The sequence below is a fragment of the Oncorhynchus gorbuscha genome, linkage group LG08, assembly GCF_021184085.1.
Source record: "Oncorhynchus gorbuscha isolate QuinsamMale2020 ecotype Even-year linkage group LG08, OgorEven_v1.0, whole genome shotgun sequence".
Taxonomy (NCBI): domain Eukaryota; kingdom Metazoa; phylum Chordata; class Actinopteri; order Salmoniformes; family Salmonidae; genus Oncorhynchus; species Oncorhynchus gorbuscha.
The window spans coordinates 6,485,490-6,511,243 of record NC_060180.1 but is presented as its reverse complement, the minus strand read 5'-3'; the positions used below and the strand labels follow the sequence as shown (position 1 = coordinate 6,511,243).

General features: G+C 47.7%; 1 protein-coding gene across 1 annotated transcript in view; it reads right to left on the bottom strand.

Annotated features, from left to right (window-relative positions):
• Positions 1-25,754, bottom strand: part of LOC124041129 (1-phosphatidylinositol 4,5-bisphosphate phosphodiesterase epsilon-1-like) — a 42,138-nt gene that overhangs the window by 9,444 nt on the left and 6,940 nt on the right. Inside the window, 22 exon segments of the mRNA XM_046358337.1 lie at positions 54-194; positions 348-471; positions 628-752; positions 1,116-1,157; positions 1,303-1,432; positions 1,593-1,751; positions 2,008-2,124; positions 2,312-2,419; positions 5,237-5,402; positions 5,515-5,576; positions 5,667-5,905; positions 6,566-6,702; positions 8,935-9,057; positions 9,200-9,426; positions 9,534-9,713; positions 9,926-10,610; positions 10,919-11,139; positions 12,794-13,049; positions 13,271-13,370; positions 13,373-13,415; positions 13,639-13,958; positions 14,344-14,620. Coding sequence (XP_046214293.1) covers positions 54-194; positions 348-471; positions 628-752; positions 1,116-1,157; positions 1,303-1,432; positions 1,593-1,751; positions 2,008-2,124; positions 2,312-2,419; positions 5,237-5,402; positions 5,515-5,576; positions 5,667-5,905; positions 6,566-6,702; positions 8,935-9,057; positions 9,200-9,426; positions 9,534-9,713; positions 9,926-10,610; positions 10,919-11,139; positions 12,794-13,049; positions 13,271-13,370; positions 13,373-13,415; positions 13,639-13,958; positions 14,344-14,620 — 3,982 coding nt within the window.

The following is a 25,754-nucleotide window of genomic DNA, read 5'->3' as shown; positions in this document are numbered from 1 at the left end:
GAGGTAGAACTACGTTTTGATAGCTAAGCACGGGGCAGAGAAGGATAGTCTACCTCTCCCTGGGGTGCGCATCACTGTCGATGGGTCCCCTGGAACACCTTTCTCTGGATCTTTCCCAAAGATGTACCTCCTTCCATTTCCTTTAGGAGAAAGAACTTCCTGTCTATCTTTTCTCTCCCTGGAAGTGGATAGACCTGGGACACACAGACTTATACCTTCACAAGGAGATCTCACAAGTCAGGAATATTACGTTAACCTGCTCTTGTGAATGTGAGACTGGAACACAAGGCCATTTACAAGGCATTGTATAGTTTCTTTATAGAAGATGATGTAGTGTAAGGAAAGACCTGGGAATTTGACAGCTTGGCAGTAGATCACCAGATCTGAGAGCTCCTGAGCTATCTGGCGTCCTTCCTTCTTGCTTCGAGGCAGCTTGAACTCTTCCTCCAGCTCCTTGCCAAATACATGTGTCTGGGTGAGAGAGTGTGTAAAAATACAAAAGAGACAAAACTCTTGTCTCATGATGTTATTAATCAGGGAGAAACTGGTTCATTAAGAAAAATTCCAACAAGATAAATACTTTTGTATTTCTACGTCTGCTGGATCCTGAATGGAGGACAAACTCACTTCTGCTTTGTTGTGAGTAGCTCTCTTGCATTTCTTCATCTTCTTGGGGACTTCGTCACTGTGTTTGGTCTGTAACTTCTCCCCTGAAAGAGACTTTCCCTCAGGCCTATCCTCCAGGATATTATCTGTATCAATGTAGACATTCCCAGCCAAAGACATTATTATTGCAGTATAAACAAAAACACACATTCCTGCAGTGTAATCTAATTTGAGGTTTTCAGTGATCTAAGTAACATTAAAACATGTAGCCAAAAACTATTGGCTTTCAAGCAATCTCTTGTTGTTTTTGACCCACTTGGTAATCCAATTGAGTATCGGTGGGTACTAATTTAGTAGATAAGAAGCTTTGGAAAAGTCACAACACACAGTCACACAGCCAGTGTACTAGAGCACTGCACAAACAGAGCACAAATCTATTCAGCAATAGGACAACAAGCATGCTGTGGAATTGGCAAATCTTAAGTGATTAATTTGATTATTTTTATTACCTTCTGGGAGAGAAGAAGCAGTAGATAATGCCAGGGTGTCAGCTACAGAGGAAGAGAGAGTAGGGGGTCACAGGATAAGTAGAAGAATTGGGATAATCAACATTATTGCTGTTTGAGGTTGTTACCACAGAAACGTCTCAACTATAAACTGGCATACACGGGGATGCTCTTGGTGTTGTGACCATACCATCAGATAGGGATTCATACTCATAGTCGTATTCATCCTCATCCTCTTCTTCCTCCTGATCCTCAATGGTTGGGAAGGGAGGAGGCATCACACTACTGGCCTGAGAATGCATCTGGGCCAACTGGTGAGCCTGTATCAAGAAGAGTCATTTAGGACAATCTTAGTTCCTTCTAATTATGTCTCCCTGTGCCATCATTTTAGGTACATATAGCACATGATATAGATACCGGACTGGATCAACAACTGTTAAAAAAACATTTGGTCAGTGTGTTCCTTATCAGTGGCCTTGCCTTCTGTTTGAGGATGTCCACTGGCGTCTGGTGAGCTTTTAGCTTCTTGTTCTTGAGGAGGATTTTCCCCCTCAGTTGCCATGGTGACGGCAGCTGTGGGTCGTCCGAGAAATCACTTTCGAACAGGAACTTTGTCACCAGCTTATCTCCAAACACCGTCTGTTGAAGGACAACACAAACACACCATCAGAGTTCTAATCTGTTCTGAGGGGAAGAAGGAGCCATTGTGATTGACCTGTTAATCGCAATGTAAGGTATTTGTTCCCGGGTGGTGGTTCAATAACTCTATGACTACCCTGAACCCTTAACCTCACCCCGTCTCTACTTATTTTCGTTAAACACCAACAAGCATCAGAAAGAGCCCATTTCACATCTCAACATTGAACTAGACAGGATAGTAAGTAGGCCTGCCAACCTTGAATATGTCGGCCATCTTGCGTTGCTGCGGCAGGGAGCAGTGATTCTCTATGGACAGCATCACAGGTAGGTCAGAGGTCACGAAGGCAGAGCGGTTCACTGCCTCCACCACATCCTGCAGGAACGGAAGATTAATAACTCAACTCAATAAATGAAATTCAACTAAATTCAACACAACTAAACTTAATTTAACTCAGCTCATCTCAACCCAACTCAATTCAACCCAAACAAACTCAACTCATCTCAGCTTAGGTAAACTAAATTCAACTCACTTCGTTTCAACTCACTTCAACTCAACTCACCTTGAAGGGTATGCGGGTAGTGAGGGTGTGTCCATGGTAGATGATTGGCATGCCATCATCTCCATCCCAACAGTCCAGTTCAACACTCCTACATCCTTGGAGGAGTACCTGAGACAACAACAAACCAAACAATAACGTAGCGACCTGGACACGACACCTGGACACCTGCACAAAACACCTGGACACGACACCTGGACACAACACCTGGACACCTGTACACAACACCTGGACACCTGCACAAAACACCTGGACACGACACCTGGACACCTGTACACAACACCTGGACACCTGGACAAAACACCTGGACACGACACCTGAACACAACACCTGGACACCTGTACACAACACCTGGACACACAAAACACCTGGACACCTGGACACCTGTACACAACACCTGGACACCTGGACAAAACACCTGGACACGACACCTGGACACAACACCTGGACACAACACCTGGACACCTGTACACAACACCTGGACACGACACCTGGACACCTGCACAAAACACCTGGACACGACACCTGGACACAACACCTGGACACCTGTACACAACACCTGGACACCTGCACAAAACACCTGGACACGACAACTGGACACCTGCACAAAACACCTGGACACGACACCTGGACACCTGCACAAAACACCTGGACACGACACCTGGACACAACACCTGGACACCTGTACACAACACCTGGACACCTGTACACAACACCTGGACACGACACCTGGACACCTGCACAAAACACCTGGACACGACACCTGGACACCTGCACAAAACACCTGGACACGACACCTCGACACAACACCTGGACACAACACCTGGACACCTGTACACAACACCTGGACACCTGCACAAAACACCTGGACACGACACCTGGACACCTGCACAAAACACCTGGACACGACACCTGGACACAACACCTGGACACAACACCTGGACACAACACCTGGACACCTGCACAAAACACCTGGACACGACACCTGGACACGACACCTGGACACGACACCTGGACACGACACCTGGACACGACACCTGGACACGACACCTGGACACAACACCTGGACACCTGCACAAAACACCTGGACACAACACCTGGACACGACACCTGGACACGACACCTGGACACGACACCTGACACCTGCACAAAACACCTGGACACAACACCTGGACACGACACCTGGACACAACACCTGGACACAACACCTGGACACGACACCTGGACACGACACCTGGACACCTGCACAAAACACCTGGACACGACACCTGGACACGACACCTGGACACAACACCTGGACACAACACCTGGACACCTGTACACAACACCTGGACACAACACCTGGACACAAACCTGACACAACACCTACACAACACCTGGACACAACACCTGGACACAACACCTGGACACGACACCTGGACACCTGCACAAAACACCTGGACACAACACCACAACACCTGGACACCTGGACACAACACCTGGACACGACACCTGGACACCTGCACAAAACACCTGGACACGACACCTGGACACAACACCTGGACACAACACCTGGACACCTGTACACAACACCTGGACACGACACCTGGAAACCTGTACACAACACCTGGACACAACACCTGGACACAACACCTGGACACGACACCTGGACACCTGTACACAACACCTGGACACATCACCTGGACACCTGTACACAACACCTGGACACGACACCTGGACACCTGCACAAAACACCTGGACACGACACCTGGACACAACACCTGGACACAACACCTGGACACGACACCTGGACACAACACCTGGACACAACACCTGGACACCTGCACAAAACACCTGGACACGACACCTGGACACTGGACACAACACCTGGACACGACACCTGGACACCTGGACACCTGGACACAACACCTGGACACAACACCTGGACACAACACCTGGACACAACACCTGGACACGCCACCTGGACACAACACCTGGACACAACACCTGGACACAACACCTGGACACAACACCTGGACACGACACCTGGACACAACACCTGGACACAACACCTGGACACCTGCACAAAACACCTGGACACGACACCTGGACACAACACCTGGACACAACACCTGGACACAACACCTGGACACGCCACCTGGACACAACACCTGGACACAACACCTGGACACAACACCTGGACAGAACACCTGGACATGACACCTGGACACAACACCTGGACACGACACCTGGACACGACACCTGGACACAACACCTGGACACGACACCTGGACACGACACCTGGACACGACACCTGGACACAACACCTGGACACAACACCTGGACATGACACCTGGACATGACACCTGGACACAACACCTGGACACAACACCTGGACACCTGCACAAAACACCTGGACACGACACCTGGACACAACACCTGGACACAACACCTGGACACGACACCTGGACACCTGTATGGCTTGGATCAGAAGGACACAACATCTAGACACCTCTATGGCTTGGATCAGAAGGACACAACATCTAGACACCTCTATGGCTTGGATCAGAAGGACACAACATCTAGACACCTCTATGGCTTGGATCAGAAGGACACAACATCTAGACACCTCTATGGCTTGGATCAGAAGGACACAACATCTAGACACCTCTATGGCTTGGATCAGAAGGACACAACATCTAGACACCTCTATGGCTTGGATCAGAAGTTTTGGATCTCTTGATGTAATTGGCTAAGGTGTTGGACTAAAAGGCGCAAGGACCCGGGTTCAAATCCTGGTAGGACTTCCCCCCAAATTCATAACAATAAAGGCTTTTCAATGACAGTTTATCACCACAAAAGCTTTATTGCTGTACACTCAATCGGTTTGAGTAAATATCACATAGAGTGTTATCCCCGTCAGGGTAATACCAGTGTTCTGATTGTCACCTGGCTGTACAGCTCCACAGACGACTCTCCCTTGAGTTGGTGGGAGGTCAGGTAGGTGTTGTGTGATGTAGCGATGTAGTAGTAAGACAGAGGGTAATGGAGCTCTTCAACATTCAGTGGAGACTCTTCCAGTTTGGAAGCAGAGTTGTCCTTGTCCATCAGATACCTTACAGCAGGGGAAAACCAGTCTGGGTCATTCCTTTTTGGCTCAGTTGGTAACAGCAGGGTCATGGGTTCAATTCCCGCAGGGATCACAAATACATACAAAAAATACTGACCGGGCAAATCCCTCAAATGACATCCAGCCAATCTGATGCAAAGTGGTAGATGGTTCAAATGTCTAGAACACACAACACATTAATTCAGTGGAAGATTGTTTGCCAAAGGACAAACGCACGCACACACACCGACACACTTCATCGTCACACACCTGGATGATTCTTAGGACTTCATCATGTGAGTGGTTCTCTCCCTGACAGTTAACTAGGAAGTCGTTGAGGTGCATGATGGTCATGCCCAGAGCTCCCAGCGAGGCACTCTCCACGCCAGTACCGTTGGTCACGATGCTGGCAGAAGCTATGGCGTCTGAAATATGCTTCTGATTGTCTGACATGTGTCTCATGATCCAGATGGAAAGACCAAGGTCCAGGCCATTACGTGTCAGAAGGTCTAGGATGGTGGGGAAACACAAATAAAGACTTTTACACTTGACTTCAAAGCAAATATGAGTAGCTGAGTTTATTTACATACACAGCCCTGATTGGCTGATAGGATGGTCAAGAGCTCATCCCCCTTACCCAGACGAATGGTCATTGGTCTATTATAATCAGATCAAATTGTGATGTCATGATCTGGGCCAAAAACTCCATTGCATCTCAACATGCTGAAATTCAAGGCATTCAAGTCAAATTCAGAGTGTTATTTCGACCTCAGTGTGGAAATAAATAAAACAATAAGAATATCATGTTTTTAACTCCACTGCCCCTTTAAGGGCTTTTCACACTGCACAGGCCATCTTAGCCTAGGGCTCAGAGATCCCTTTAAATCTGTAGTTCGAAGACTGTTATTCCTAGACTTGTACCAGATCTGTTTGTGCTTCTCTCACCAACTCCAGCAGTCCTTAACATGCCAAGCATGGCCATACAGCACATACAGATCTGAGACCAGGCTTCATTACTCCTAAATCATCTAAATGGAATTGACCCCAACTGGGCAGGTAACTCACCCAAGAAACTCACCCTGGTAACGCACCCTGGTAATGCGCCCTGGTAACTCACATAGGAAACTCACCCAGGAGACTTACCCAGGAAACTCACCCAGTGAACTCACCCAGATCTGGCTGTATTCCTGTGACTCTGTCGTCGATGCGGAGGTGAGTGTAGAGAGGAGCAGGCCCAGAGGCAGACTGACCACAGGACACAGCATGGGCATCAAACACATTCTTCAGGTCCTTACGACTCCGGATACTACACACCAACATGGAAACAAAAGGTTGGAGGCCCCAATTCACCCAATTGTAGATAATGTCAACTTCCTAGGACAGCTGATGCAAATCAAACACTCTACTGAAAGCCCTATCTGGAAATCCACAATCTGCCATTGATTAAATAGTGTCAATTTTGTACAATGGGAAAACACTTAGAAAAACACTGGGAAAATAATAAGGAATCTCACTGCTGTAACAGCTAATAATGTATTACGTAATAATACTATATACAGTGCATTCTGACAATATTCAAACCCCTTCCCTTTTTCCACATTTTGTTACGTTACAACATTATTCTAAAATGGATTAAACACAAACAATTCCACATCAATCTACACACAATACCCGTAATAATAAAGCATAAACAGGTTCATAAACTTTGCAAATAAAAAAAAAGAAATAAACATAAATAGCTTATTTACATAAGTATTCGGACCCTTTGCTATGAGACTCGAAATTGACCTCAGGTGCATCCTGTTTCCATTGATCATCCTTGACATGTTTCTACAACTTGATTGTAGTCCACCTGTGGTAAATTCCATTGATTGGACATGATTTGGAAAGGCACACACCTGTCTATGTAAGGTCCCACAGTTGACAGTGCATGTCAGAGAAGAAAACAAGCCATGAAGTCTGCAGTATTGAAGGTCCCCAAGAACACAGTGGTCTCCATCATTCTTAAATGCAAGACATTTGGAACCACTAAGACTCTTCCTAGAGCTGGCCACCCGGCCAAACTGAGCAATCTGGGGAAAAGGGCCTTGGTCAGGGAGGTGACTCTGACAGAGCTCCACAGTTCCTCTGTGGAGATGGGAGAACCTTCCAGAAGAACAACCATTTCTGCAGCACACTATCAATCAGGCCTTTATGGTAGAGTGGCCAGACGGAAGCCACTCCTCAGTAAAAGGACATGACAGTCCCCTTGGAGTTCGCCAAAAGGCACCTAAAGGACTCTCATACCATAAGAAACAAGATTCTCTGGTCTGATGAAACCAAGATTGAACTCTTTGGTCTGGAGGAAACCTGGCACCATACCTACGGTGAAGCATGGTGGTGTCAGCATCATGCTGTGGGGATATTTTCCAGCTGCAGTACTTCAGACTTGGGTGAAGGTTCACCTTCTAACAGCACAACAACTCCAAGCACACAGCCAAGACAATGCAGGAGTTGCTTCGGGACAAGTCTCTGAATGTCCTTGAGTGGCTCAGCCAGAGCCCAGACTTGAACCCAATCGAACATCTCTGGAGAGACCTGAAAATAGCTGTGCAGTGACACTCCCCATCCAACCTGACAGAGCTTGAGAGGATCTGCAGAGAAGAATGGGAGAAACTCCCCAATACAGGTGTGCCAAGCTTGTAGAATCATAACCAAGAAGACTTGAGGTTGTAATCATTGCCAAAGGTACTTCAACCAAGTACTGTATAAAGGGTCTGAATACTTAAGGAAATGTGACATCATTATAATTTTTTCCTCTGCCTTATCTCAGCTCACTGTTCACCATAGCAACACCCACTTGCAGCACGTGCTCCAGCAGGTACATGTCACTGGCCATCCCCAAAGCCAACACCTCCTGTGGCCGCCTTTCCTTCCAGTTCTCTGTTGCCAATGACTGGAACGAATTGCAAAAATCACTGAAGTTGGAGACTTGTATCTCCCTCACTAACTTTAAGCGTCAGCTGTCAGATCAGCCTACCGATTGCTGCAGCTGTACACAGCCCATCTGTAAATAGCCCATCCAACCAACTACCTACCTCATCCCCATATGTTTTTTTTCTCACTCCAGTGTAAATTGCTAAATTGTAATTACTTCACCACTATTGGCCTATTTATTACCTTACCTCCTTACTTCATTTGCACACACTGTATACAGATTTTTCTATTGTGTTATTGACTGTACGATTGTTTATCCCATGTATAACTCTGTGTGGTTTTTGCCGGACTGATTTGCTTTATCATGGCCAGGTTGCTTGTTCTCAACTAGCCTACCTGGTTAAATAAAGGTGAAATAAATAAAAATGTGCAAACATTTCTAAAAATCTGTTTTTGATTTGTCATGATGGGGTATTGTGTGTAGATTGATGAGTGGGGGGGGGACAAATTGTATACATTTCACAATAAGACTGTAACGTAACAAAATGTGGAAAAAGTCAAGGGGTCTGAATACTTTCCGAAAGCCCTGTAGATAGATAAATGTTGAGTTAGAGGAGATTACCTGAAGGACTTGAAGAGCTCAACAAACTCAGTAAAGCTCATGGTGCCATCTGATACCATGAGGTTCTGGAAGCTCTTTGATTGGCTCTTACCCCGGCTAGATAGTGTCTGACTTGACATATTACTGAAGCGAGTAGCCAAATAAAATACACAAGTGATGTTATATGTACTGAATTCCAGCATAAACATCAGCACAACAAATTAAACATGAAGCATATGCACGCAAACGCACACAGAAGAATATACCACAGTTTGTAGCATCTTACCCAGTTTGAGCTTTGTGATTGGAAGCTGAGGAAGAGATGGAGGAGGAAGAGGTGCTAATGGCCATGGAAGAGGAGGAGAGAGGCCCAGGGAAACCATAGGAGCTGCTGTCTTCCTGGTCTTGGTCCATGTTGTCTGTCAGGTCCGGTGCATTCCGCCCTAGGATATCCCAACCACTCGTCACCTTCTGTGACACCATCTCATCGTCTGTGGCATCCCCACTGTCCCCCTGTCACCACACACACACACACCACTGACTCAACATGTTCCTCCAACCCAGCTCAAGGCATTTGTGCAGGAGTTGAATCAATCACTACTGCAAATATGGCTCCTTACCCTGGTCCCAACCTTCTTTTTCTTTTTATTGGAGTTAACCGTCATCTGATTGGTCACAGTGAGATGGTTGTTCTTCTGAGCTCCAGACTTTTCCATGCTACCAGCACCCACACTCCATCTCCTGCCCCCAAACAGCTCGATGGCCTGGGCTAGAGTTGGACCCTCGTACCTGCCATCCTCCTGGAAGAGAGATTAACATTTTCTTGGTACAAAATGGTAAATCACTCACATCTCCTCCCTCAGAGTTGTGGTGCTCGTGTCCAGAGCTCACACTCGAGTAACAATTTTCATGACTGGTGACACCATTCACACTCTACCAGTAGGGACTGGAACACTTGACTCGGACCCAAGGTTTAGTAACTTGACTCCATCATTGCAATGCAGTCCCTCACCTGATAGAGGTTGACGTACTTCCTCCGGAGCCACGTCAGCCTTTGGTCAGGGAACCTCCTCATCGTCCTGTGAACAGCTAACAGGGACTCCAGCCCAGCATACACCATCCTAGCTGTGTTTCTCGGGGCCACAAAGTGTAATAACCTGTTGTCTGTTGTATGGAGCCCATAGAGCAGAGTCACCCCACACTCCTCCAGGCTCAGTCCAAATGAGAGCTTGTTCTGCAGGCATACCGCCTGAATGTCAGCCCCAGGATGGCCCATGAAGACAGCTTTCGCCACGGAGAGATCCAGGAATCCATCCGCCAGGCTGTTCAGTATTAGCTTCCCACAGTACCCTGACCCAGTGGGGCTCTGGAGCATTGAGGAGTCAGGGCCAGGGCTAGAACCAGGGAGGCTCTCACTCTGGAGCTTGGCCCAGGTGAGGATACAATTGTCGGGTTGGAGTCGGAGTAGGCAGCGGGCGGTGAGGTGGGAGTCCTGGTCATAGTGGATCACAGTAGCGCCCTGCTGGAGGAAGTGGTGTACGTGGGGGTGGAGGGAGAGGACGTACCAGGGCATGAGCTCTGTACCGTGGGCAAAGGCCTTCTGAGTACTCTCACCCATACCCTGGAAGTCTGGGTCTTTGCCCTGTGATAGGTTAGATAGGTCACCCGCAGACTCGGAGAGATCGCCCACGGTGAACCTGACCAGAGAAGAGTGTTTTCAGGAGAGGAAAATTACCAAAAGAAGCTTTAAAAGGTTGCAGATATTTTTATCTATAATAAGACACCAAGACAAATATTTCTAAAGAAGCAAAATAAATGATAATGCATTGACAATTATATTAAGAAAAAATACGATGTAATATTGAAACGGGGAGCCAACTAGCAGGTGTTGTGGTATGAGTGGTTTCAGATTTTATTGACACTTTCTTGCACATTCAGAGCCAAAATCCAGCACAAACCACTAAAAAGTAGCCTAAACTTAAGTGGGTCTACTGTGGACACCTACTGGTTGTGGTTGCCATCCTTGAAGGAGTTTTTACGTGAGCCAGTGAAGCTCCCGTCACCAGACCCTCCAGACTCCTCCCAATCCTCAGACTCCATACTGCGGTTGCAGCTATGGATGGTCTGGAGGATGTTGTTGATGGTTGCTTCCTTCTCTGCTTGGTTGAGCCCATCTGGCCCCGCCCGTTGCAGGAAGTTGTCCTGTCCGTTGTAGTCAGAGACAAACTATGCAGTAGCGGTGCGTTGGTAAAATCACCGGGGAAGCCAAGCCAGAAAAAAAAGCCATATTACAACCGATGAGTTAGTGATAATTGTGTTGTTTGCTCCATAACCTGTTAGTTCATATGTCTTGACACCGTGAAGAAGACACAGTGGCAGAATAAATCCAACCACACCAAAACCGGAGAGTAACATCTGCATCGGTGATCTGAGCAGATGATATATTTGATACCATTCCACTGATACCGCTCCAGCCATTACCAGGAGCCCGTTCTCCCCAATTAAGGTGCCACTAACCTCTGTTGAGCTACATGTTGAACTTTCATCCTCTCAGGCCAAGGTCACAATGTATGAATTTATGCGTGGATCAGAATCGCCTTCATAATCATTGGCCATTGCGAAGAATGAAGTAAAACCACAAGTCCAAATCCCTACCTCCATCCATGACTAATTTAGGAAATCGCTAGCTAGCCACCGGAGGACAACAACACAACAATTCTTTCTGTCAATGACGTTTGTCTTTTGATGTGATGTGATTGGTGTGAAGCCAAATCCAAACTGTCTTCCCTTGACAATTTTTTTTTGCGCCAGGACCATTCACACCTCACTCAGTTTAGCTCAATGCTGATTGGTTATTATTTATTTATTTGTAATTATGTAGGGAGGCCAAATGCTTGCTTCCCTTGCATTCAATACTACGGGCGGCAACAATGTTCTAGTCTTTTAGACCAGACAGCATCAGATAGATGGGCTACACATACAGAGAGACGGGCTCTGTTTTGCTCGCTCGGATGCTTTCTCCAGTGAGATACATTCAGCCTCTTGCGAATTGAAGGAAATTGAAGTAAAGAAATTATTTTGTATGTTTTTTTCTTTGTACATTTTTGGGGAATGAATACACACCATTGAAACTATGGAAAGAAGGCATGGTGGTGTTTAAGATGGGTGTCACATCCTGACCTTAGTTCCTTTTTTATGTCTCTATTTTAGTTTGGTCAGGGCGTGAGTTGGGGTGGGCATTCTATGTTTGTTCTGTGTGTTTGGCATGGTATGGTTCCCAATCAGAGGCAGCTGTCAATCATTGTCTCTGATTGAGAACCATACTTAGGTAGCCTGTTCCCACCTGGTGTTTGTGGGTAGTTGTTTTCTGTGTCTGTTTTCACCATACAGAACTGTTTACATTTTAATTTCTTTCCTGCACTTTGTTATTTTGTATTTTCTTGTGTTCTGATTTAATAAAGTTAACATGGACACGTACCACGCTGCATTTTGGTCCGATCCTTCCTACTCATCATCAGACGAAGAAGAAGTTCGTTACAATGGGAAAGGTTACTAAAGTATATTTATAATGAGAGTTTTGTGTGGAGAATCACTTCTGGCCTGAATGGATGGTCACAAAAAGGTCAAATGCACTTGATACTTGGATAGAATACATTTAAATATCATGTAAATGAATATCAAAAAAGGAATAGGAAACAACTGTAGGAAACAGATTCAGTGATGTCAACACTTAGTAAATGTGGCCCTAATTTCTAAGTATAAGGCCAAGATTCCTCTAGCCTGATTCTAGATCTGTTTGTATGGTCTTGCCAACTCCTATGGTCATTGTCACACCCCCCAAACAGATATGGGTTCAGACAAAAAATGCATAATTCCTCACCTCCACAGAGTCCCGTGAGCTGAGGCGTGGTCTGAGGTTGATCAGGCTAGCTGATCCATCCAGGGCCTCCCCTAGCTCTCTCAGAAAGACCCCAGAGAAGGGCACCACCCTGCAGCCCGGGGTGTGGAGAGCACGCGAGACCACCTTCTTGTACTCTGCAGACGTCTCGTGGTGCGCCATGGCATCCTTCAGGGCACACATGGTCTCGATGTTCGACTGCTCCATGAACTGCCACATCTTTAGCACCTTGCGAGACCTGAAGGGTAGGATGGAGAGATGCTGCTGAGTGAGAATGGAAGGGCCAAAAGTGGACAGTTTAGGAGGCGAAGTTGGAGATGAAGACAGAATGAGCGTGAAAGAAAAATGGTGTGATGTTTATTTACTAAGCAGGAAATGATAGTGGAGCAGATGGATCCAAAACATATTTGCAAAAATATAAAAATCAAGTAATCAAATGTTCCCTAGCCCTGCTTCTACCGGAGTCCAGCCAGGAACTCCATGACAGTGTTGTAGTTTCCCATGTTCCAACAGCACCTGGCCACGTGGACCAGACATGAGAACACCTCTCTCTTCTCCCCATAGAACCTGCTGTCAGAATCATCCAGGTCACCCAGGAGCTCACCTGGAAACAGGAAAATACAGTAACTGTAAGTGTGACTAACTGGGTTTGAATCCAGAGTCACCTTTCTGCAACAGAGCTGTGTTAGCCCACTGAGCTCAAGCCAAGTTAATCGCTCTGGGAACCAACACTAGTCTTCAGGTCTCAGGCACAGTTACTCAACATATAGGTTGAAAATGTATTCCCCATGCTGAGACACATTGCAGGTTAGTTAGGTCTCTCTCACCTCATTGAACCTTGTGACCAGGTCCTCTACTGCGTTGTGGGGCCGACTGCAGCCAGCCATAAGATGAGGTTGTACAGGTTGGTGTGTCTGCCCCTGGGGCTGCGGCTGGCCAGGGCCCCCCAGGTCGAGGGTGAGGAAGCAGAGATAGTCCTGGGGTAGGATCCGGCTGTAGAGCTGCAGCTCCTGATCCATGAGGATGTAGGCCATCTCCTCCGGGAACCTGACCAGGGGTTGGAGGTCAGACAGCTCCTTGTTGACCTCCGTCAGTGGAGCCGCCGGCACCACGCTGGATCCCACCATGGGGGAGTGCAGTTGACGCTCTGGGAGGGAGGAATAGGGAGAGGGAGGGTGAGGGGTGAAGGAGGAGGGAGGAGGGATGGGAGGGTGAGTCAAGAGGGAGTTAAGAAAGGAGTAAAATACTGTAGATTGTTTCTGGACTCCTATATTGACTCTACTGGTAGACACTTCATGTAGAACTGAATCAGAGAACTGTAAGCAATATGGTTATAGCCATAGAATTAGGAATTAGAATACTAATAGTAATTGAATAGGATCTCTATAGTAACAGCTGTATCCTACTCTCTGATAAGACAGGTAGTATTTTAATTTTGATTAATATACATTTCATATGATTTATTATGTCACTTTACTTCATTCAATACTTCATCAACTTGAATTTCATAAGATTCATATTGGTTATGGGACCTCTCAGGACAGCCCAGCCCAAGGGACTTGTGGTGATACAGGGAGGAGAGAAGTCATTGACGCCCGTGTTGCCGATGGACAGAACCACTTCCAGGAGGGTCCCTGAGATGTAGGCAGAAATGTCAGTCCTCTGTAGGGTTGCTCGGTAGCTACACTCCCCTCCTCCTTCCGGCCATGGCAATGTGGCCCTCCTCTCTGCAGACAGCAGCTTCCTGGAAGACAGGAGTAGAGCTCCTGAACTGGCCACCCTTACATCAGAACTCAGGGCATGGCATGCCTGGGAAGACATAGGAAGATACAGGGTCGCGTTCAGCAAGGCACACTGTAGCAAACCAAAACAATAATCTGTGTTCTCATTGGATAAGTTCAGGTGGAAGTCAAAGTTATAAAACCTTTTCTCCCTACTGAACACGACCCAGGCATCTCATCACCAAATCACACCACAGGAGGCTGGTGAGGGGAGGACGGCTCATATTTTTTATGTTTAAATATTTTTTATTAAACACACACCAGAATGGTGTCTAGGTATAAACAACAGGTATACAATTCTTATATAAACATAAAAGAGCAGACAGGAACAACAAGACCCAGAGTTCTGGGTGCAAAACAAATAATACAAAACACGACATACAGAACAAGGACATGTAGAAAGAAAGAGGGAAGCTGTCCCCCCCACTTATTCCCCCCCAACTGCTCGGGTGGCAGGGCCAGCACACGCTACCCAAAGGTAGATTAAAATATTACAATTGAGAGTGCGTTAATAAGTACAAATTCACAGCGCCGACTCGTCCAAGTAGGAGAGGAAAGGCTGCCAGATTTGATCAAATGTTGATAATTTATTGTTCAGAATATATCTAATTCTTTCTAAGTGCACAGTGTTTGCCAATTCACTGAGCCATAATTTGGTAGAGGGCGCTTCCCTCCTTTTCCAAAACGGAAGATGGTATTTTTTAAATGATATTTCCTGTTTTATAAAGATCTGAACTTTGGGATCTTCTGTCTGTAAATCTCTTGTTTATAAGGATGTTCTCAGCTATCCAGGATTAAGGTTTGGGGCCCGTGAAAGGGCGCCTGTGGTGCAACACATTCCCCACCAACACCCCTCCCCAGGACATTCAGCCCCCACCCACCACCACCCCTCCCTAGGACCACCACACTACCCCAGGACATTCATCCCCCACCCACCACCACCCCTCCCTAGGACCACCACACTACCCCAGGACATTCAGCCCCCTCCCTAGGACCACCACACTACCCCAGGACATTCAGCCCCCTCCCTAGGACCACCACACTACCCCAGGACATTCATCCCCCACCCACCACCACCCCTCCCTAGGACCACCACACTACCCCAGGACATTCAGCCCCCTCCCTAGGACCACCACACTACCCCAGGACATTCAGCCCCCTCCCTAGGACCACCACACTACCCCAGGACATTCATCCCCCTCCCTAGGACCACCACACTACCCCAGGACATTCAGCCCCCTCCCTAGGACCACCACACTACCCCAGGACATTCAGCCCCCATCCACCACCACCCCCCTAGGACCACCACCCTACCCCAGGACATTCAGCCCCCATCCACCACCACCCCCCCATAGGACCACCACACTACCCCAGGACATTCAGCCCCCATCCACCACCACCCCTCCCTAGGACCACCACACTACACCAGGACATTTAGCCCCCACCTACCACCACCCCTCCCTAGGACCACCACCCTACCCCAGGACATTCAGCCCCCATCCACCACCACCACACTACCCCAGGACATTCATCCCCCACCCACCACCACCCCTCCCTAGGACCACCACACTACCCCAGGACATTCAGCCCCCTCCCTAGGACCCCCCCCCCCTAGGACCACCTCACTACCCCAGGACATTCAGCCCCAATCCACCACCACCCCTCCCTAGGACCACCACACTACCCCAGGACATTCAGCCCCCTCCCTAGGACCACCACCCCCCTAGGACCACCTCACTACCCCAGGACATTCATCCCCCATCCACCACCACCCCTCCCTAGGACCACCACCCTACCCCAGGACATTCAGCCCCCATCCACCACCACCCCTCCCTAGGACTACCACCCTACCCCAGGACATTCAGCCCCCATCCACCACCACCCACCCCTAGGACCACCACCCTACCCCAGAACATTCAGCCCCCATCCACCACCACCCCCCTAGGACCACCTCACTACCCCAGGACATTCAGCCCCCATCCACCACCACCCCTCCCTAGGACCACCTCACTACCCCAGGACATTCAGCCCCCATCCACCCCCCCCCCCTAGGACCACCTCACTACCCCAGGACATTCAGCCCCTCCCTAGGACCACCACCCCCCCCTAGGACCACCCCCCTAGGACCACCTCACTACCCCAGGACATTCAGCCCCCATCCACCACCACCCCCCTAGGACCACCTCACTACCCCAGGACATTCAGCCCCCATCCACCACCCCCAGGACCACCTCACTACCCCAGGACATTCAGCCCCCATCCACCACCACCCCTCCCTAGGACCACCACCCTACCCCAGGACATTCAGCCCCCATCCACCACCACCCCCTAGGACCACCACCCTACCCCAGGACATTCAGCCCCCATCCACCACCACCCCCCCTAGGACCACCTCACTACCCCAGGACATTCAGCCCCCATCCACCACCACCCCCCCTAGGACCACCACCCTACCCCAGGACATTCAGCCCCCATCCACCACCACCCCTCCCTAGGACCACCTCACTACCCCAGGACATTCAGCCCCCATCCACCCCCCCTAGGACCACCACACTACCCCAGGACATTCAGCCCCCTCCCTAGGACCACCCCCCCTAGGACCACCTCACTACCCCAGGACATTCAGCCCCACCCTAGGACCACCACACTACCCCAGGACATTCAGCCCCCTCCCTAGGACCCCCCCTAGGACCACCTCACTACCCCAGGACATTCAGCCCCCATCCACCACCCCCCCCTAGGACCACCACACTACCCCAGGACATTCAGCCCCCTCCCTAGGACCACCCCCCCCTAGGACCACCTCACTACCCCAGGACATTCAGCCCCACCCTAGGACCACCACACTACCCCAGGACATTCAGCCCCCTCCCTAGGACCCCCCCCTAGGACCACCTCACTACCCCAGGACATTCAGCCCCCATCCACCACCACCCCTCCCTAGGACCACCACACTACCCCAGGACATTCAGCCCCCTCCCTAGGATTCCCCCCCCTAGGACCACCACCCTTCCCTAGGACCACCTCACTACCCCAGGATATTCAGCCCCCTCCCTAGGACCACCTCACTACCCCAGGACATTCAGCCCCCATCCACCCCCCCTAGGACCACCACACTACACCAGGACATTCAGCCCCCTCCCTAGGACCACCACACTACCCCAGGACATTCAGCCCCCTCCCTAGGACCACCACACTACACCAGGACATTCAGCCCCCATCCACCCCACCTCCCCAGGACCCCCCCCTAGGACCACCTCACTACCCCAGGACATTCAGCCCCCATCCACCACCACCCCCCTAGGACCACCTCACTACCCCAGGACATTCAGCCCCACCCTAGGACCACCACACTACCCCAGGACATTCAGCCCCCTCCCTAGGGCCCCCTCCCCCCCCTAGGACCACCTCACTACCCCAGGACATTCAGCCCCCCCATCCACCCCCCTAGGACCACCACACTACCCCAGGACATTCAGCCCCCTCCCTAGGACCATTCCCCCCCCCCTAGGACCACCTCACTACCCCAGGACATTCAGCCCCACCCTAGGACCACCACACTACCCCAGGACATTCAGCCCCCTCCCTAGGACCCCCCCCTAGGACCACCTCACTACCCCAGGACATTCAGCCCCCATCCACCACCACCCCTCCCTAGGACCACCACACTACCCCAGGACATTCAGCCCCCTCCCTAGGATTCAGCCCCCCATCCCCCCCCCCCCCCCTAGGACCACCACCCTTCCCTAGGACCACCTCACTACCCCAGGATATTCAGCCCCCTCCCTAGGACCACCTCACTACCCCAGGACATTCAGCCCCCATCCACCCCCCCCCCTAGGACCACCACACTACACCAGGACATTCAGCCCCCTCCCTAGGACCACCACACTACCCCAGGACATTCAGCCCCCTCCCTAGGACCACCACACTACACTACACCAGGACATTCAGCCCCCATCCACCACCACCCCCCCCTAGGACCACCTCACTACCCCAGGACATTCAGCCCCCATCCACCACCACCCCCCTAGGACCACCACACTACCCCAGGACATTCAGCCCCCACCACCAGGAGAGAGAGAGGAGACAGGGAAGTGGATCCAGCTGGCAGACAATATGCTTTAGTTAAACCATAAATTCCCTGGAGTCTAATATTCTGAAGTTATATTCACATTATCATCACCGGACTTTAACCTCCTTTGGTTCCTTTAAAGGGTATGGAACTCATAGTCATGAATTAATTTATTATTTTATTGAACGTTACATTACATTCTGTCTTGTTGAGGTTGAGCTTGAGGTGGTGGGGAGACATCCAAGCTGAGATATCTGCCAGGCACGCAGAGATAATGAGAAAGTAGTTAAGTGTCCTCCACAAAGCACTGATAGGAGAGACCATGTGAGGATATGACTGAGCTGAGTGACGTGGTGTATAGAGAGAAGAGAAGAGGAGGGCCTAGAATGCTCAAGTGTTTTGGAAAGAAAATAAGAAGGTATACTGGTATATAGTTTTGGTTTCTTGAGGAAGGGAGTGACTCCGCCATTTTGAAATCAGAGGGGTCAGGGATGAGGTGATGAGAAAAGTAAGGAATGGGAGAAGGTCTCCAGGGATGGTTTGGAAAAGAGAGGAGGGGATAGGGTTGAGTAGGCAGGTTGATGGGCGAACGGACCTCACTAGTTGCAGGATTTCATCTGGAGAGAAAGGGGAGAAAGAGGTCAAGACAGAGTAGTTCTGTGTGAATGGGACCAGTGGATCCAATAGGCCGAGTGAATGAGGAGCAGATGTCGTCAGTCTTTTCAAAGTGGTTGACAAAGTCGTCCACAGAGGGAGGGGGGAGGGATTAAGGAGGGAGGAGCAAGTGGAAAAGCGTTTCCTAGGGTTAGAGGCAGAAGCTTGACATTTAGAGTGATAGAAAGTGGCTTTAGCAGTGGATACAGAGGAAGAGAAGGTAGCGAGGAGGGAGTGAAAGAAGTTTCATTTTCCTCCATTTTCACTCAGCAGCCCGCATGCATCCCTGTCCTGTAAGCTGGCAATGAGTCACTCAGCCACGGACCAGGAGGGGAGGGCCGAGCCGGCCGGGAGGAAAGGGGACAGTGCGAGTCATAGGAGGAGACGAGGGTTGAAGAGGCAGAACCAGGAGACAGAAGGACTTAACAGAAGGGAGAGATTATAGGATAGAAGAGGAGTGAGTAATGGGAGAGAGAGAGTGAAGATTGCGATGGCACATGACCCTCTGGGTAGGGGCTGAGTGGCTAGGGTTGGAGGAGAGGGAGACAGAAAAGGAAACAAAGTAGTGATCAGAGACCTGGAGGGGGGTTGCAGTGAGATTAGTAGGCGTGCAGCCTCTAGTAAAGACGAGGTCAAGAGTGTTGGGGACTGGGAAGGACGAGGTCAAGAGTGTTGCCTGTCTTGTGAGTTGGAGGGGACTGGGAACGGTGAGGTCAAGTGTGTTGCCTGCCTTGTGAGTTGGAGGGGACTGGGAACGGTGAGGTCAAGTGTGTTGCCTGCCTTGTGAGTTGGAGGGGACTGGGAACGGTGAGGTCAAGTGTGTTGCCTGCCTTGTGAGTTGGAGGGGACTGGGAACGGTGAGGTCAAGTGTGTTGCCTGCCTTGTGAGTTGGAGGGGACTGGGAACGGTGAGGTCAAGTGTGTTGCCTGCCTTGTGAGTTGGAGGGGACTGGGAACGGTGAGGTCAAGTGTGTTGCCTGCCTTGTGAGTTGGAGGGGACTGGGAACGGTGAGGTCAAGTGTGTTGCCTGCCTTGTGAGTTGGAGGGGACTGGGAACGGTGAGGTCAAGTGTGTTGCCTGCCTTGTGAGTTGGAGGGGACTGGGAACGGTGAGGTCAAGTGTGTTGCCTGCCTTGTGAGTTGGAGGGGACTGGGAAGGGTGAGGTCAAGTGTGTTGCCTGCCTTGTGAGTTGGAGGGGACTGGGAAGGGTGAGGTCCAGAGGCAAGGAGAGGAAAGAAAGTTGGAAAGAAATTAAACGAAGGCAGATGTCAGGAGTACAAAGAGTGGTGAGCTATTGTCCGGAAATGAATTTATCAAGGTGTCAAGCTCATTAAGGAACTCTCTAAGAGCAAGTGGTGGGCGATAGATGACATCAATGTTAAGCTTGAGCGGACGAGTGACAGTGACAGCATGGAATTCAAATGAGGAGATGGACACGTGGGTGAGGGAGGAAATGTGAGGAAAAAAAAAAACTCCACTTAGGAGAAATGAGTAGCCCTGTGCCACCACCGCGACGACGAGATGCCCTCGGACTAAGAGAGAAAACATAGTCAGATGAAGAGAGAGCAGCTGGAGTAGAAGTATTCTCTGGGGGGATCCATGTCTATGTCAGAGCCAAAAAGTCAAGGGTCTGAAGCGCAGCATAAGCTGAGATGACCTTGACGTTCTTGACCGCAAATCGGCAGTTCCAAATGCTGCCAGAGACCTGGAATTCAACATGGTTTTTGCGTGCAGGGTACACTAAATTAGAAGGGTTGTAAACAAGAGGTGGGGAGCGTCTGTAAAGCCTACAGGGAAAGGTGCGAACAGGTATAGAAAACACACACAGTTGCCAAACCTACAATAGAGCAAAATGAGATCATCAGAAAATAACTAGGTAAGATACAATCTGTGCCCTTGAGACGTGGCCACATTGGTAAGAGCCAAAACCCTGGGTCGTATTCATTAGGGAACAAATGGAAGAAAATGGACTGAAACTGGGAGGGACTGTACTTGGAATTGTCCAATAAGAGCAGCGTGTTTTTGTTTTCTATTTCAAAATGTTTTCCCTAAATGAATCTGATCAGCATGCACTGCGCTGGATCAGAGGCTTCCACAGATGTTAAGAGAATGGCCTTCAATGGACCTTATTTGTCAGATGATTGTATCGTCAAATCTGGTCATTTCACTCAAAGCTCAGGATTTTGGTCGATTTGAAGATGATCATAGGGTGCAACGCAATTGTCTATAGTGGTGTCCTCCACTCATCTCCACTCCATTCTGTACTGATCACAGGGAAGGTGAGAGCGGTATCTTCTTAGTATTTGCATACACCAGTCGGACTGGTCCAGTCCATTTATTTGACATCAGAGAAGATGACTGTAGGAGATGAGGAGAGGAAGCCTTGGTTATTTAGTGTTGTTGTTATATGTGGTTTTGTACATTTGTAAAGTTTCAATATAAGAACATATCTAGTAAGTTCTAGGCTTACTTCCCATTCAGCTTGTTGCTAGTATTGTACAATCAGGGTTGGGGAGTAACGGATTACATGTAAGGGATTACAAAAAAACAGTAACTGTAATCCGTTACCAGCAAAAATATTGTAATCAGATTACAGATACTTTCGAAAAACCGACGACTACTTTTAAATTCAGAAGGATGTTTGAAAAAAAGATCTTTGACACTTCTCTGTTTTCTCAATGACATTCAAATCAGAATTGAAAAAGGCTCAAATTTAGGTTTGTTCCACCAGAAGTGTATTTCTGATCAATTTGATGTTATTTTAATGGACAACAAAAAATGTGCTTTTCTTTCAAAAACAAGGACAAGTCACCCCAAACTTTTGAATGGTAGTGTATATTTATCCATTGATTGTTGAAGAATATAATTTATAAATCCTTCATGAGCTTAGTTCAACTGTCGTACTCCATGACAACCCCAAATATAAGATAGATTTATTCCAATGTTTGTAAACATTGTAAATATAAACAAACACTGTATAGCCTCATAACATGGTTAAAACAATCATTTTATATCATGGATGGTCAGTCCTTGCTTCCATAGCTCTGTCTATTCATCTGAGTGGTTACATTTCTCCAGGCCCATCCCTCAACTTTTCACCAAAACAGAGGATGGGCATCCATTTTGTTATTGTTTCATCTGTGGATTTGCCCTTTAAACAGCTGCATATTATCAAGATAAAGTGTCACCAACAAAAAGGTAAACAATAGGCAAATGCAGCACATGGCATTTATTTTTTTTACGTGTAAATTGCACTTTTCAGTAGTGCTCAAAGCATGCCATGAGTGCAGCATTTATTTTTAAACTAATATAATAATGCCATGAGTACAGTCAGCATTTATTTTTAAACTCAAATCAATCAGCCCAATCAGTCCTCCATGACAACAAAATCATAAACATTGAGGAGGGGTGGCTAATAATATAAGGGCACAAGGCAAGACCCAAATGCAGACTCAGTGTAACGGCTTTCTAGGTGTGGTGAAGGGGAGTCGGACCAAACTGCAGCGTGTAGATTGCGATCCATGTTTAATGAAAAAACAAACGTAAATATGAATAAACACAAAACACTACAAAACAATAAACGTAATGAAAACCGAAACAGCCTATACTTGTCAACTAAATACAGCGACAGGAACAAAGACACTAAGGACAATCACCCACGACAAACTCAAAGAATATGGCTGCCTAAATATGGTTCCCAATCAGAGACAACGATAAGCACCTGCCTCTGATTGAGAACCACTCCAGACAGCCATAGACTTTGCTAGATCACCCCACTAGCTACAAGACAAAACACACCACAATACAAAAACTCCATGCCACACCCTGGCCTGACCCAATACATGAAGAAAAACACAAAATACTTAGACCAGGGCGTGACACACAGGAGTCAGATGGTAGTGCTCCGATATTTATTATAACAAAGGGAGTACGCAAAGGCAGGTCGGGAACAGACGAGAATTCATAAACCAGGTCCAAACGGTACCAGACGATAGGCAGTCTCGAGGTCAAGCCAGGCAGGGGTCAGAAACCAGATCGGAGTCCAAAAACAGTACAAGGGGATAGGCAGGCTGATAATCAGACCAGGCAGAGTGGTCAGGCAGGCAGGTTCGGAGTCAGGACAGGCAAGGGTCAAAACCAGGAGGACTAGAAATAAGCAGAGACTGAGAAAAATAGGAGCAAGGAAAAACGCTGGTTGACTTGGCAAACAAGATGAACTGGCACAGAGAGACAGGAAACACAAGGATATATACACCGGGGATGAAACGCAACACATGGAGGGGGTGGAGACAATTACAAGGACAGGTGAACCAGATCAGGGTGTGACAAACAAGTCCTTAGTTTTGGGGTCATGCTCAGGTAAAACAATTTGGCTAATCTATACTTCAATATTTCCAAGTCCTATTCTTCAAGATCAAGGGGTTTAACATTTATTGGAATGACTGGAATTCTGATAGACTTGGTTTTTAATGTAAAGATGTAATTTAATGGTATTATTATATGTAGTAGAAAGTGATGGGTTAGAAGAAGCCTACAAACCAAACCATAAAGTAAAATTGAACATCCATATATGGCCAGCTATGTAAACTTTAACATTGATTTATCCTGCAATAGATGTCGTTCAATTGGTAACATACATTTTTATCTTCTTCTAAAGCCTCTACATGGGAAAGTAATCTAAAAGTAAGAGAATGTAATCAGATAACGTTACTGAGTTTGGGTAATCCAGAAGTTGTTACTGATTACAACTAGTAACTGTAACTGGTAACTGTAACGGATTACATTTAGAAAGTAACCTACCCAAACCCGTGTACAATGATTTCTAGGCCTAAACCAATAATGAAAGATTATATCTGTCAGATAGTGATAAATGTTTATTACCACCTGTAAACTAAACCGTCTATCAACAACTGATAAGCTCTTTACGACCCATTTAGAAATGATACATTCAATGTTAAGTGTTACTCAAATACCTTTCATACTGTATATGGCTTAAAACTCATGTCAGTTTATACATTTCTATCTGTTTAAATGAAATTAAATAGAACGACAAATTTAGTCAAGTGGAACGAGAGAGAACACCCTAATACATTTCATCTTGATGTTCTGCTGCTGCTTGGGCAATTTAAAGGATTGATTGTGGACTTATTTGTGGAGGAATGTAACTTGTTTTTCTGGGTGATTTGTGATATTTTATTTGTGCTTCCCATGACTGTGTTTTTGTATTTTAATGTGTATATACAGTATATAATATATATATGTATATATATATATCGCGCTTGGTTATAATGTGTATATTATGTTGTACATACAGGGCACATTTGTAAAAGAGACCTTCAGTAGGTCTCAATGTCTTAAATAAAAAATATGTTTTTGTCAAATTGTGGAAGGTTGCTACAGATGTTGGCCATGGACCTATTGGCCATGGACCTATTGGCCATGGACCTATTGGCCATGGACCTATTGGCCATGGACCTATTGGCCATGGACCTATTGGCCATGGACCTATTGGCCATGGACCTATTGGCCATGGACCTATTGGCCATGGACAGTCTATACATTGGCTAGAAACTATTCTGCCATATTGCACCAAACCAGGGATACACATCTCTCTGCAGTAGAATCTTGTTAAGGTTTTTGGTATCACTTCAGCCATCCATACAGCCTTTCATAGACTATAATACTACAGCACTTGTCACAAGGCTGCATGTAATATACTGTACTGCATGTTTGCAATGAAACCATCTGAAATGATAGTGGTGCCACAAGATCATGTACGGAACCCCTGTAACACTATAAGATATACTGCCATAAGCAACACTCTGCCTATCTTGTAGGGTTTTACCTAACAGTTAAACAGAGACAAATAAAACCTGCATTTACCATCAGGGACACAATCACACTACCTTGAGCGATCACCACTCATACGAATAACTAAGATGATAGTATGCATCATTTGATAGAAAAGTCAGTTAAGTGCTACTGCTTTCATTGAATAAACCATCTGAATGACAAAGACAATATATTTGACTTACATTAGAAAATCATGCCTAATGCAATACAGCCTCCACAATTAGAGTATGTTTGAGACTGAAGAGAAAGAGCATGTCTGAAACCTAAGAGGAGAGAGAGGGAGCAAAACTAGAGAGAGGGGGTGGGGAAGCTCCCCTTATATGGTTAGGGAGACTTGACATCAGTAAGAGGAGTTATCAGGAGAACATGACCATTCTCTATAAAACACATCACATTGCTCTTCTACACAAACCACTGCAGTTTGGGCGATCCGTGAAAATCTCTATATTGTGGAAACAAAGCCTTATGCCATCACGTTAGGTCGGCAGTGACTGCACTCAAGAAAAGACTCACACAGGACACACACACGCACATAAAAATCACTCCTTAGCCTGAATTGGCCCGCAAAGGCTAGCATTTCC